General features: G+C 36.7%; 1 protein-coding gene across 1 annotated transcript; it reads left to right on the top strand.

The window, feature by feature from the left end:
* Positions 1 to 7035: 7035 nt before the first annotated feature.
* LOC149176525 (uncharacterized) lies at positions 7036 to 12586 on the top strand. Its single transcript, XM_089421503.1, has 6 exons — positions 7036 to 7100; positions 7485 to 8358; positions 8536 to 8655; positions 8791 to 9687; positions 9802 to 11318; positions 11431 to 12586. The coding sequence occupies exons 1-6, from the start codon at positions 7036 to 7038 to the stop codon at positions 12584 to 12586; spliced, it is 4629 nt and encodes a 1542-aa protein (XP_089277629.1).
* Positions 12587 to 12945: the final 359 nt, after the last annotated feature.

Genomic DNA, 12945 nt, shown 5'->3' with positions numbered 1-12945 from the left:
TGTCTTTTGATGAATTGTTGGCCGCATTCAAGATCTAAATTATCAAAATCATTAAACCCTTTGTACAATAAGGACATGCAAAATGCTTAATTGTGCATTGTCTTTTGATGAATTGTTGGCCACAATCAAGATCTGCATTATCATAATCATTAAACCTTCAACTCTAGATGAAATTTATGCTTTGATCATATAAATCCTCGAAATTGTTTACCCATAAGAACAAAAATCATCTTTAGTAAAAAGAAAGAAGTCTCCAAAGTCCAAATTCATACCCATGTACAAATGACCAAAATCTCCATGCCCAATGACCTTGCGCTTCCTCCATCTAATCATTGATGCTCTCCTAAGGTGTTTCCCATGAAACCTCCATCTGGGGTTTGAATCCCGTGAAATCCATAGATCACGTTGACGGTCTTCCTTCTTCTGACATGTCCACGCAGATATCAACAAGGTAGAGAAAGATGCAGTGCTACAATGTGATGTTGTAATCTATGAATATTTTATTTGCACATAGCACTAAACTGGAAATGAAAAAGGAAAGAAATATTTATAATGGAAAAAATAAAAGAAATATTTATAATATAAAATAAAATATATAAATTGCAATTGGGTTAAATGATTTATTTTTAATAATAATTTGTTATTTTTGCGTAAGACACTAAATTAAAAAGAAGAAGAAGAAGTTAAAAATGATATTGGGATGAGTGTAAACATTTAAATATGGCCTCAATTAATAATAAAAACTTACATTAATAAAAATAATAAAATTCAATTTGTTATATTTTGATTAACTTACATTAATAAAAATAATAAAACTCAATTTGTTAAATTTTGATTTTTTTATTAACTTGTGAATATGCTTTGTTACAATACCATGGGCCAATACATGGCTTCTCAATACTACAAGTCCAAAAACCATAACTTATTTCACAACCAAAATATTTTATAACAATATGACAAGGTTCTTAACAGTGAATACCCCCGCATTATGGTAGATATTATTAACTTGTAAAAATAGCCTTTGTTACAATACCATGGATTATCAATACCACATGCCCAAAAAACATAATTTATTTCACAATCAAAATATTTTATAACAATATGACAAGATTGCTAACCATGGATATTCACCCTCACTTTACCATGGATATTAAATTGTAAATCGGCTTTGTTGTGGCTTATCAATACCACACACGAAAAAACAATAACTTATTTCATAGTAAAAATATTTTATTTTAATTTAATTTTACATCATTTTTTTAATTGAATCTAAAAGGGAAAATGTTACAATTTGAGATATATCTAAACCCTCTATCCTCACAACTACTAAAAATATTCCCATAGAAATTAAATTAAGGTTTTAATAAAATTAAGCTAAGATGGATCTATGCTGATTCTATATATATATATATATATATATATATATAGATATATATAGAATCATATATACATATATATATATATATATATATATATATAAAGAATCAACATATATATATATAAAGAATCAACATAGATCCATCTTAGATAAGGATCGAAGGGATGAGAGCAAGAAAATTGACTAATTATAATAGACTAAATATAGTGCATGATTTTTTAAAGTTTTTCATTATATTATTTTCTTTGACATGATCGATCCAAAATATAGGTACAATACACTATGATCAAATTTAAGAGAGTTGGGGAGGTGGCGGAGAGAGGGAGGGAGATAATGAAAAAGTTGGAGCAGCAGAGAGAGAGAGAGAAAGAGAGAGTGATGGGGGCGAGAGAGAGTGAGGTGGGGGGGGGGGGGGGGAGAGAGAGAGAGAGAGAGAGAGAGAGAGATGGAGTTAGAGTGGGGTAGAGAGGGAGGAAAGAACAAAGACATAGAGAGATATATGTGGAGATAGAGAGGAGTGAGAAGGGAGAGATGGAGAGAGAGAGTGAGAGAGAAAGGTTGAGAGAGATAGGGGGTGACAAGGGAGTAATGGAGACAGAGTGAGGGAGAGAGGAGAGCAGGAGGGAATAGAGAGAAGGATATAGATAGAGAGGGAGAGAAGGGGAAGAGAGAGATAGATAGAGAAAGGGAAGAGAGGGAGAGAGAGTGTGTGTATGTTTGGAGGGTGAGATAGAAAGAGGGAATAACAAAGAGACACAAATAAAAATATAGATATTATATAATATTATATAACCAACCTAGATCCATATTAACCGTATAACTATCAGGTGCCGAGAGGGATCCAATCTCTCGAGGTTCAAACATTTCCTCAAGTTTTGCAATAGAAAAAAAAGTTTGCACCTCGAGAGATTGGATGCCTTTTGGCGCTTGATAGATCTGGGGTTAAGATGGATCTAGGTCGGTTAATATGAAATTAAAGTAGTTTTTATTTGATATTATAGTCTTAAAAAATAAAATTGCTTTTAAAATTAATTTCAAATTGGAACTAGATCCAATTAGATTCAATGAATAGAATTTTAAAAAATACATAAAATATTTTTTTAATTAAAAAATATATTTTTAAAATTACAAATTATTAGAGATAAATAATGCAAAGTTGTCTCACCTATACACCATGTGAGTATGAAGACGTGTTTAAGGAAGGATAACCTTTCAACCAGTCTTTAACAACCTTTCAATCCCCTATCACTTGTAAGTTTAGATTGCTTGACACAATTAAGATGACTAACATAAAAAACTGATTCATATTATTGTAGTACTTTTTAGGTAGTTGTATTTTGTTCTTAGACTAAATTAGTCTTTCATGTTAGTCATTTTTAGTTGTATTACTTATTAGCTAGTCACATATTTTAACCTGCGACTAAATTGGTCATTTATGTTAGTCGTTTTTAGTTTGGTCACTTAAGATTGCTCATTTTTGGTAGTATTTCACTTGTAAAAGCTATGGTGACTAACGTTTTTAGTCACATAGTCACTAATTTCTCATTTTTTACTAGTGTATGCACTATTATCATTATCAAACATAGGTAGTAATGTTGGAAATAAATATATATTGTGTTATTTCCACTTGGTATTTAAACATTATGCCTCCATTCATCTAAACCATTTCAATCATGCCGAAAATTGTATAATGATTGAAAATATGCATTATCAAATAATTGTATCATGCATGGAAATCTATGCAAATAATCTTTGTGGTCCTCCCCCATTTGGTCATGGGTAACAAGAAAAAAAAAGTTTCATGATGACAAAAATAAGTATTCATGGTCAATTGAGATATGACCAAGCATGACAGAGGCAAAAATTTTGTAGCATATTACAAAATTTCAAAAATTCTAGAGTAGATGTCAATAAATTGACATTTCTTTAGGCTTATGTTCTCTAGGTATTTTGCCTATACACAAGACTCGTCCACCAATATATGCTTGAATAACATCACTTACTTTTGCAGATGGTTGTGTAGACCCCTGGATACTTGAGGAGGACATCTAGGTTCTTTGGGAAGACACCCATCAATATGGCCATCCTTTTAAACTATTTGGTGTACTCCTATATGCTTTTCACTTGCTTTCGCATGAAGTAGTGCCACCGGATCCACTCGTCCTCTACCTACCCAATAGGATATAATTGTGACTTTATGAGGGTTTTGATGTTCTCCCACTTAGTCACTAGATATTCTCTCTCCAACCTCAACGTCTTCGTGTGGCTTTCCCATCAAGGAAAATTTTAAGGATGGAATTTTATCTTAAAGTTTAGAAACCTTGGCGAACCTTACTAGCCCCTAATATGCGAATTGTAGAATTTTTGGCAATATTCATGTAAAAATATTTATATTTCTAATGATTTTATATTAGTATATATAAAATTTTGGTGATTTTTAAGGTAAAATAATTTTATACTGTAAAATGTTGGCGAATCATTTTTAGAAAAAAAAACGGAAATTGGTGAATCACTTTTTTGGAAAAAGCATGGAAAATTAGCCCATCTGTATATATTAGCCCCTAAAATTTTCCCTGTTTCCCACCAAGTGAGACATGGCCCTTGTTATGAAACCAGCTCACAAAAAGATAGAAAATAAATATAAATGCCTTAGAATTCAACCTCTTCGAGGGGGAAACCTCCTTTACATTACACAAATGAAAAATTCTTGGATGATACAAATGACAAGACCTCCTTTCTATATATAGGAGTCTAAGGGGTCATTATATAATCAGAGTCGACATAACAATAATAATGTAAGGACACAATAATAACAATAGTAGGCTTCTATGGGGCACAATAATAACAATATGGAGACTACATGGTCACAAGAATATAATAATGGGGTTGTACTAATAACAATAAGGGGTTACAATAGTAGTATAGGGACCTAACATTCCCCTCTCCTTCAAAAAGGGTTGTTCTCAATGCTTGAGTAGTCCTTGATGATTCTGTATAAAATTCTTGTCCTCCCATGTGGAATCTTTAGCGGGTAAGTTCTTCCACTTGATGAGATACTCTGAAATTGATCGATTTCGTAGCTGTCAGGTTCTTGTTTCTGTAACTACTCCATGTTCCAATATGATTTTTCCTCTCTCGTAAAGTTCTAGAAATATTGTTTGAACTAGGATCTTCTGCAACTTTTGAATGAGTGGCCAAACTTCTTCATCCTTCTTCCATTCATCCCTTGCTTTGTTTATCCAATCTGGTTGGATAATAGAAATAGCACAAAACAATGCTTCCACATCCTCATCCTTTATTGAGAGTGCATCTGCAACAACATTTTTCTTCCCTTTTTGTAGATGATTTCACTTCTTCAACCTTATTCTTCTTGATATGTCCTTACATCTTGAGAGTTTGAGGTGCGGTAATTCCTGCCAATGCAGTGCAAGATATGGTCATATTAATTTGTTCTTTCTCTAGGGTTGGTTCCCTTTGTATATCTTCTTCTTTTGAAGTTTCTTGATCCTTTTATTCCTCCTCTTTAAAATATATGTAAAATAATTTCTTCTCGGCACACTTATGACCTTTAATGCATTTTCTATCACAATTGTAACAAAGCCCTTTTGCTCTTTTTTTCTTCTAATTGTTCTGGTGTCAACCTTGTAGGTTGTGGAAGGTTAGGAGAAACAACACTTCCATCTTTATAGTTGTGATGGGTAGACTTCCTTGTTTACACATTTTTGTTTTCCACTTTTCTTGCTAACCTATATGCCTTCTCTAATGAATCAGGTTCCCAAAGACGAACCTCACGTTGATGTTATCCTTTAAAGCCCCTATGGAGACATCAATCCTCTCCTTCTCTGGAATATCATTCTCCCTTATATTCAATTTTTGAAAGTCCTCAATATGCTTTGCCATTGAACACTTTTTTTTAGATTTATCAATTGGCTAAAGAAGGTGTTGCTCTTTGTATCCTCATAATGTGCTATCATTTCCTCCATGAAAATTGACCACGTAACAAGTGGTTTATGAGAACAAAGCCCTTTATACGATAAAAAATAATCCAATTCTAAATATGAAGATTTAATACATACCTTTTGTAAAAATTGCACCCCATGTATATCAAAATATTTCTCCATATGTAGTATCCAATTTACCGGATCCTTGCCATCAAACTTCCTCATATCGCCTTTTCTTTACTTTAGGATCTTGACCTTGAAACGACTGTAACTATGTAATTTTAGATCTCCAAGTTCTAAAATTTTGTCTTGTAGTATCCCTCTTAGTCTTATTTCTAACTCCACAAGTCTGATCAAGATTGGATTCTGAAAGGAAGAGTTATGTCAAATCTCCCACGATGACCTGATTATAGACTAGTTCAGTAGAGCGAACTTGTACTAAGTGCCACGTGTCACTGTCAGGGAAAATTTTAAGAACCCCCCCTAAATTTATAAATATAATAAATGGGCGAATATCCATGGTATATAGGAAAAATGGAAGGCGATTTTATCAATAATATAATATGTATATATAATTTTTTGGCGAATCTCTCACCAGGCATGGCGAATATTTTACTCAATTATAAAATCTTGTAAGATCTTCGTGAGTCTTTCACTAAATAATAAAACTTTGTAAAGTCCTAGTGAATCTTAGCATAGGCTACATGCTGGTTTAATTCCCCCATTTAAATAGGCTACATTCCAGGTGAATACCATGGGTCAATACCATGTTCCATTTTGGTTAATACCATGGGTCAATGCCATGTGCCATTTTGGTGAATACCCATTTTTTGAGTGTTCGTAAATATAAGGTGACTTATGGAGTAAATATAAAAAAATGTTTTATTTGTTTACCATATCTCTCGTTTATTTATATTTTTATTAATTTACCATACCTCTTTTACAAACATGGTATTTGGCCCATAGGATTCACTTAAATAAAACCTCTTTCTTGAGCCTTCATAAATAGAACGAGGGTTATGGACTAAATATAAAAAGAGGTTTTATTTATTTACGATACGTCTAGTTTATTTATATTTTTATTTATTTACCATACCTTTTGAGTAAGTATAAAAAGACGTTTTATTTATTTACCATACCTCCACTTTACTTATATTTTTATTTGTTTACACCCTTTCATGTATATAAGGTGACTTATGGAGTAAATATAAAAAATGTTTTATTTATTTACCATACCTCTCATTTATTTATATTTTTATTAATTTACCATACCTCTTTTATAAATATGGTATTTGGCCCATAGGATTCACTTAAATAAAACCTATTCTTGAAAATGGGCGAATGGAAGGTTGTAAGTCCTAATTTCAAGGGCTAAATTTACCTTTTTTACCATCTCCCTTAAAATAAGGTGGGCTATTTGAGGTGATTTGTAAAAATGTACTATGATACAAAATATTCGCCCACTAAAAATTTAAAACCCCTTAATTTCGCCAAAGGGCGAACATTCGCCCCTAAAATTATCCTTGGTCACTGTTTCAACCTTAGGACCTAAAACCAATACACAGAAAACCAAAGTCCATCCTTTTTCTATAACTTCATATGAAATTTCAATATGATGCTCAGAGAGAAAGTTATGATGATTTTCCGGACTTGAAGTGCTTTAGCGTTCAAGGAGACGAAGGGGAGGATGCGGACGCGTGCAGTTAGGGTTTGCAGATGGCGCAGCAGACGGGATTGACAGGCGAAAATCACGGGACAGAGGGCGAAGAAGGGCACGAAAGGTAGATTGAGAAAGGTAATTTCACAAGACTCGCACCTCAAGCAAACAATTTTCAGCAGCGAAGTGAGGGTAAACAATAAGAGATAAGAGTTGAGGGGGAAATGGAAAACCCACAAGGGAGGGGAGAGATCCCCTCCTTCAAAAATGTGGTAGCAGGGGAGACCAATGCAAGCAGAATGCAGCATAACCAGAAGGAAAACTATGCACCTGTGATGGGTAACCTATGGCAGAAAAGGATGGGAGGAAAATACCTACCAAGGGCACAAAAACAACCTAGATATGTCATTCCTTGCAATAAACTTGAGGAATACAACTGCTATATGAAGGACCACGCCCTGATATGTAAATTCATAGGCTACTGGCCAACTGAGAAGGAGTTATACAGATGGATTGACCAAAGGTGGAGACCAAAAGGCCATATAGATCTGAAACTGGGAGCAAAAGGGTTTTTCACAGCCATCTTTACGAATCTGGAGGACAAGGATAGGGTTTTCGAAGAAGGACCGTACTTCATGAACAATGCGGGCCTGTTCATGAAATACTGGGAAGAAAGATATAACCCAGAAAAGGAAAAAATGCTGGATGCCCCTATCTGGGTTAGACTGTTCGGACTCCCAGATGAATTCTGGGATCCTGAAATTCTAGAGGGGATTGGGAACACAATTGGGGGTTTTGTTAAAATTGCAGAAGCTACAAAACGAGGCAAATATACTTCATACGCAAGGATCTGTGTCTACATGAATTTAGCAGAACCCCTCCCGGAGAATATCGAGCTGGAATATCATGACGAAATCTGGCAACAGCCAATAGATTATGAACATATTCCGTTCAGGTGCCGCAAATGCCATGAGTATGGTCATCTATATCGACAATTCCCTCTGAATAAGGAAGAGGAGTCAAAGAGAAGTCAAGAGGAATATCAAAGAAATTCAGAAAAAATGGAGGAGGCAGACAGGGGTTTTCAACAGGTCACAAGAAGAAAGAAACAGAGCAAGGAGGGACCCAAATCCCAGCCACAAGAAAAGCCCCTTCATACAGCAAGTCAAAACAAGTTCCAAATACTTCAGAACGAGAACGAGGATTATGAAGTAAATCTGGAGGACGATGAAGATCCTGGAAACACACCAATGGAAATTGTAAGTGAAAATAAAGGAAAAGACGCAAATTTGGGGAAAACAATTGAAGAACGGGCTGAAGGAAAGGCAGAAACTGCAACAATGCAATCCCAGATGGAAGTGGAAAACCAGATAGAAAGTGAGGTGGAGGAGGAAAAAATCATGAAACAGTTAATTCAGGAATGGAAACATCTCGATAGTAGATTCATACCTGAGAAGCAGAAACAACTATACAAAGAAGCTTTTCAGAAGTACAAGGAAAAAAAAGGGGAGAACATGGATAAGCAGATAACTATAGGAAATGAACAAGGGAATGGACAGATGGGAATGGACGGCTCTGGAAAAAACAGTAGGAAAAGAGGTCGGAAAACGATGAGCGAAACCATTCAAACCGTGGGAGAAACGCTGATAAACTCAGGCAAAGTGATACCTCTGTCAGAGGTATTCTTCCCCTCCTATCAAAAGTTTTAAATGATTGTCATCAGTTGGAATATTAGGGGTTTGAATAGTAAAGGAAAACAGAGATATATGAAAGAGAAATTGAAAAAGGAGAAGCCTAGTATTATGATTCTACAGGAGACAAAAATTACAGTTCAGCAGCTGGAAGGAATAATCGACAAAAATAAACTGCAATACGAAGTTATGGGGCAAGACGCTATTGGCTCTGTGGGAGGTATTGCAATTTTGTGGAATCCAAACGATATCATCCTAGAAGGTTGGACCAGCATGAATAGAATCCTTACAGGCATTGGTAGGATAGTAGGAACAAAGGAAAAGGTTGTCATCTCAGGGGTTTATTGCCCTCCCTCTCCAGGAGAAAAAGAGAGTTTTATAAATAACATGAAAATAATCCGTAGAATATATCCAGAGGCTGCTTGGATCATAGGAGGTGATTTTAATTTAATCAGATCCCTAGAGGAGAAAAAAGGAGGGATAAGGAAGTTAGACCACTTCATGGATATGTTCAACGAAATGATAGAAGATTTAAGACTAGTAGACATCCAGACTATTAATGGGATATGCACCTGGAACAATAGGAGGGGAGGCAAGAATCAAATAGCATCAAGACTTGATCGCTTCCTAGTATCAAAAGCTATTATCAACAAGGATGTTTTCATCGAAGCAAAGATCATACCATCCCTTGGATCTGATCGTTGGCCTATTAGACTAGAGGTGGATATTAAAAGAAATCGTGGAAGAAGACCATTCAGATTTGAAGCCTTTTGGTTAAGGGACCCAGGATTCATAAAGAAAGTGGAAGAATGGTGGACGCAAAGTACAGTGCAGGGAAAAGGAAAGATGCATACGTTCCAATTGAAACTGAAGGAGTTGAAAGGGAGAATTAAGAAATGGAACAAGGAAGAATTTGGTAACATTATGGAAGACAAACAAAAACTAGAGGGGGAAATGGAATCACTACAACAAAAGATGATAATGGAAGGTCGAACAGAGGAGAGCATTAGAGAAGAAGGGGTAATTCTTGGAAAACTAGAAGAAAGACGAAAGCAGGAAGAAGTTCTATGGCGGCAAAAATCAAGAATAAAGTGGTTAAGGGAGGGAGAAAGGAACACAAAATTCTTTCATCAGGCTATGATCAAACACAGACAAAGAAATAGGATTCTATCCATCAAAGATAAAAATGGGGATAGAGTAGTGGAGCAAGCTGAGATTGAGCAAGTCCTGGTGGATCATCATAAAAGTATCCTAACAGAACCTCAAGCCGACAGAACGGGAGCAATAAAGGAAATATGTTCGGCCATTCCTCGTTTAGTTACAGAAGACCAAAATAAGGCGCTGATGAGAGCAGTTAACTTAGAAGAGATAGAGGAAACTGTAAAATCTATGAAGAAAGGTACTGCTCCAGGTCCTGATGGCTTCACAGTTGATTTCTACCAGGCGGGATGGCACTTTCTGGGAAAAGAGATCCTAGATCTGATAGAAGAATCTCGGATGAACCAAAAGGTATGGCCTGCCATTAACTCTACTTTCTATGCTCTGATTCCTAAGGGTGATAATTTAGAAGATGCCAATGGTTTTAGACCCATAGCTTTGTGCAATGTTATCTACAAGATTATAACATCCGTGATCGCCAAAAGATTGAAACCCCTTCTGGACAAGTTAATATCTGCTGAACAAACGGGCTTTGTCGAAGGTAGACAAATCCTAGATGGCCTTGTAGTAACTCAAGAAGTTATTCACTCTCTAAAAATGAAAAAGCAAAAGGGTATGATGATTAAATTAGATCTGTCGAAAGCTTATGACAGATTGAACTGGAACTATTTGGAAGAAGTCCTTGAAAGTTTTGGTTTCAGCAGGAGGTGGATTAAGTGGATTCATAGTTTGATTTCTTCTCTGAATTTTTCCATTCTTGTTAATGGAACTCCCTCGAAAACCTTTAATGCGTCTAGAGGAATTAGACAGGGAGACCCATTATCTCCGTTTCTTTTCATTCTAGCAGCTGAAGGTCTAGGTCGATATATTAAAAAAGAACGAGCAACGAACAGAATCAAAGGTTTACAGCTTTGGGGAAATAATTTGCCCTTGACTCATCAGCAATTCGTCGATGATATCATGCTATTTGGGGAACCAACTGTTAAGGAAGTGAGACATCTTAAAAGAATTCTGGATTTATTTGCTGAAGCCTCTGGATTGGAAATCAATAGAGATAAGTCTTGTATTTTCATATTTAATACTGCGGAACAGGTTAAAACTCACCTTATAAGATTGATGGGCTTTAAGAGAGGAGAGCTGCCTACGAAATACTTGGGAAATTTATTGGACTTTACTTCCAAAAAGATGAAAAATTGGCAAGGAGTCCTGGACAAGCTGAGAAACAAAGTGGCAAACTGGGCCTTTCAAGTGTTAAACATAGCAGGAAGGGTGGTTCTGGCAAAATCAGTCCTCCAAGCTATCCCCATCTATCCCTTGTCGATAATGGCGGCCCCTTTAGGAGTCTGTGCGAAGATCAGAGAGATCATAAGAAATTTTATTTGGGGAGGGACAAACCAGCAGAAAAAATGGGCCCTAGTTTCTTGGAACCATTTAACTGAGAGGAAGGAAAAAGGGGGATTGGGTCTACGGGACCCAGAAAAACTCAACAAAGTGTTAGGAGCAAAGCTCTGGTAACGCTGGTTAAGGGAGGGCAATGACCTGTGGAAAGCCATATGGAAAACTAAATACAATATGCCAGACTCAATAGTTGAGATTTTAAGACAGAGAAACCCCCAAGGGTTCAGCAATTTGGGACTTAGCTCGTCAAAACAGAGATTTGGTCGAGAATCATACATTCTGGGAGATTCGAGGCGGAGAGGAAGCTAATTTCTGGGATGACAAATGGCAACAGAAAGAAAGAATGAGCGGAATTCAGAGGGTGCAACAGCTCCATGAAAGAATAGAAGGAGACCGAAAATGTGCCAGAGACTATTGGAAAGCAAATGATCTGGATGGAATCTGGAGAAAATGGACCGAACCGACCGAGTGGGACAGGGAGCTAAGTCGAGATCAACAAGAAGCTTACATGAAAGAGGTGGATTCCAGGAAAATTAGAGCCCGCACTGGAAAGGATCTCCTTAGGTGGGGGAAATCCATGAAAGGATCTTTCACCACCAAAGAGGCATACTATTTAACAGATACGCAAGCCATAGCTGAGGAGAATCTAGATTGGGAGATTATATGGGGAAACAACTGGTGGCCGAAAGTATCCCTTTTCATATGGCTTGCAACTAAGAATAAGATTTTAACTTGGGACAGAATTCAAAAAAAGGGCTTTAGTGGCCCGTCAAGATGCTGTCTCTGTAACACTGAAGAGGAGACCAGAAATAACCTACTGATTAACTACTCGTTCGCAAAGAAGCTTTGGATGGACACAAGAAGAATATTTGGCAAATCTGAGATAGGCCCCAGAGATCTCAACGAAATTGTTTTCCAGTGGAATAAAGAGAAATTTCAATGTAAAGTTGTCAGCAGAGCATGGAATCTCATCTCAGGGTTCGTGCTATGGATGATATGGAAAGAGAGGAATCGCAGGGTGTTCCAGAATAAATTAAAGGATCCGGAAATAATTTGGGGACGAGTGGTCAAACTAATGAGGGAAACAATCCTGGTTGAGAAATGGGACGTGGAGGATTGGAAGGCAAATCAGTTTGAGGAGGGAATCTTGAACAATCTAAACCTAAAATTTGAGATGGTTCATCACAAGCAGAACCCCAGACACAATGCGTGGACCCAAAGCTCTGATAAATTTAGCTATCCCAGAGAAAACTTCATCAAATTAAACTTCGACGGGGCATCGAAAGGGAACCCTGGCAAAGCTGGTTTTGGAGGCATTTTCCGGGACAGTCATAAGCAGGTAAGGTGGATTTACGCCGATTAGGGTGGAGAAATGACGAACAATGAGGCTGAATTTTGGGCAATTCACCAGGGATTGCGAATTGCTTTAAGAAATGGATACACCAATTTAGAAATAGTTGGGGATTCCCAGATCGCGGTTGAAATGCTGAAGAAGCTCAGCAATGGAAGAGACTGGGAAAAGATTACAAACAGCTGGCGAACGACTGGAATTGTCCAGGAGATAGCGGATCTATTGAAAAGGATCGAATACAAACTCATCAATCACGTCAGAAGGAAAGGGAATCGCGCAGCCAATTTCATGGCGAATTGGGGATGCAAAGGTCATGGCAGCACGGTAGACAACCAATGGAAAGCGGTGCGCGGTTGCAGGGAGTGGGCGGA

Source organism: Pinus tabuliformis, chromosome 4_1, assembly GCF_031772625.1.
Source record: "Pinus tabuliformis cultivar Carrire ecotype Pingquan chromosome 4_1, CPIR1, whole genome shotgun sequence".
Taxonomy (NCBI): domain Eukaryota; kingdom Viridiplantae; phylum Streptophyta; class Pinopsida; order Pinales; family Pinaceae; genus Pinus; species Pinus tabuliformis.
The sequence above is the reverse complement of the archived record's forward strand: the minus strand, read 5'-3'. Positions and strand labels throughout refer to the sequence as shown.

Coding starts and splice junctions, on each gene's coding strand:
- LOC149176525 (XM_089421503.1), top strand. CDS start 7,036: ATGGCGCAGCAGACGGGATTGACAGGCGAAAATCACGGGACAGAGGGC. Junction 8,359..8,535: donor AAAACCAGATAGAAAGTGAG/GTGGAGGAGGAA, acceptor GGGAATGGACAG/ATGGGAATGGACGGCTCTGG. Junction 9,688..9,801: donor AGAGCATTAGAGAAGAAGGG/GTAATTCTTGGA, acceptor TTCTTTCATCAG/GCTATGATCAAACACAGACA.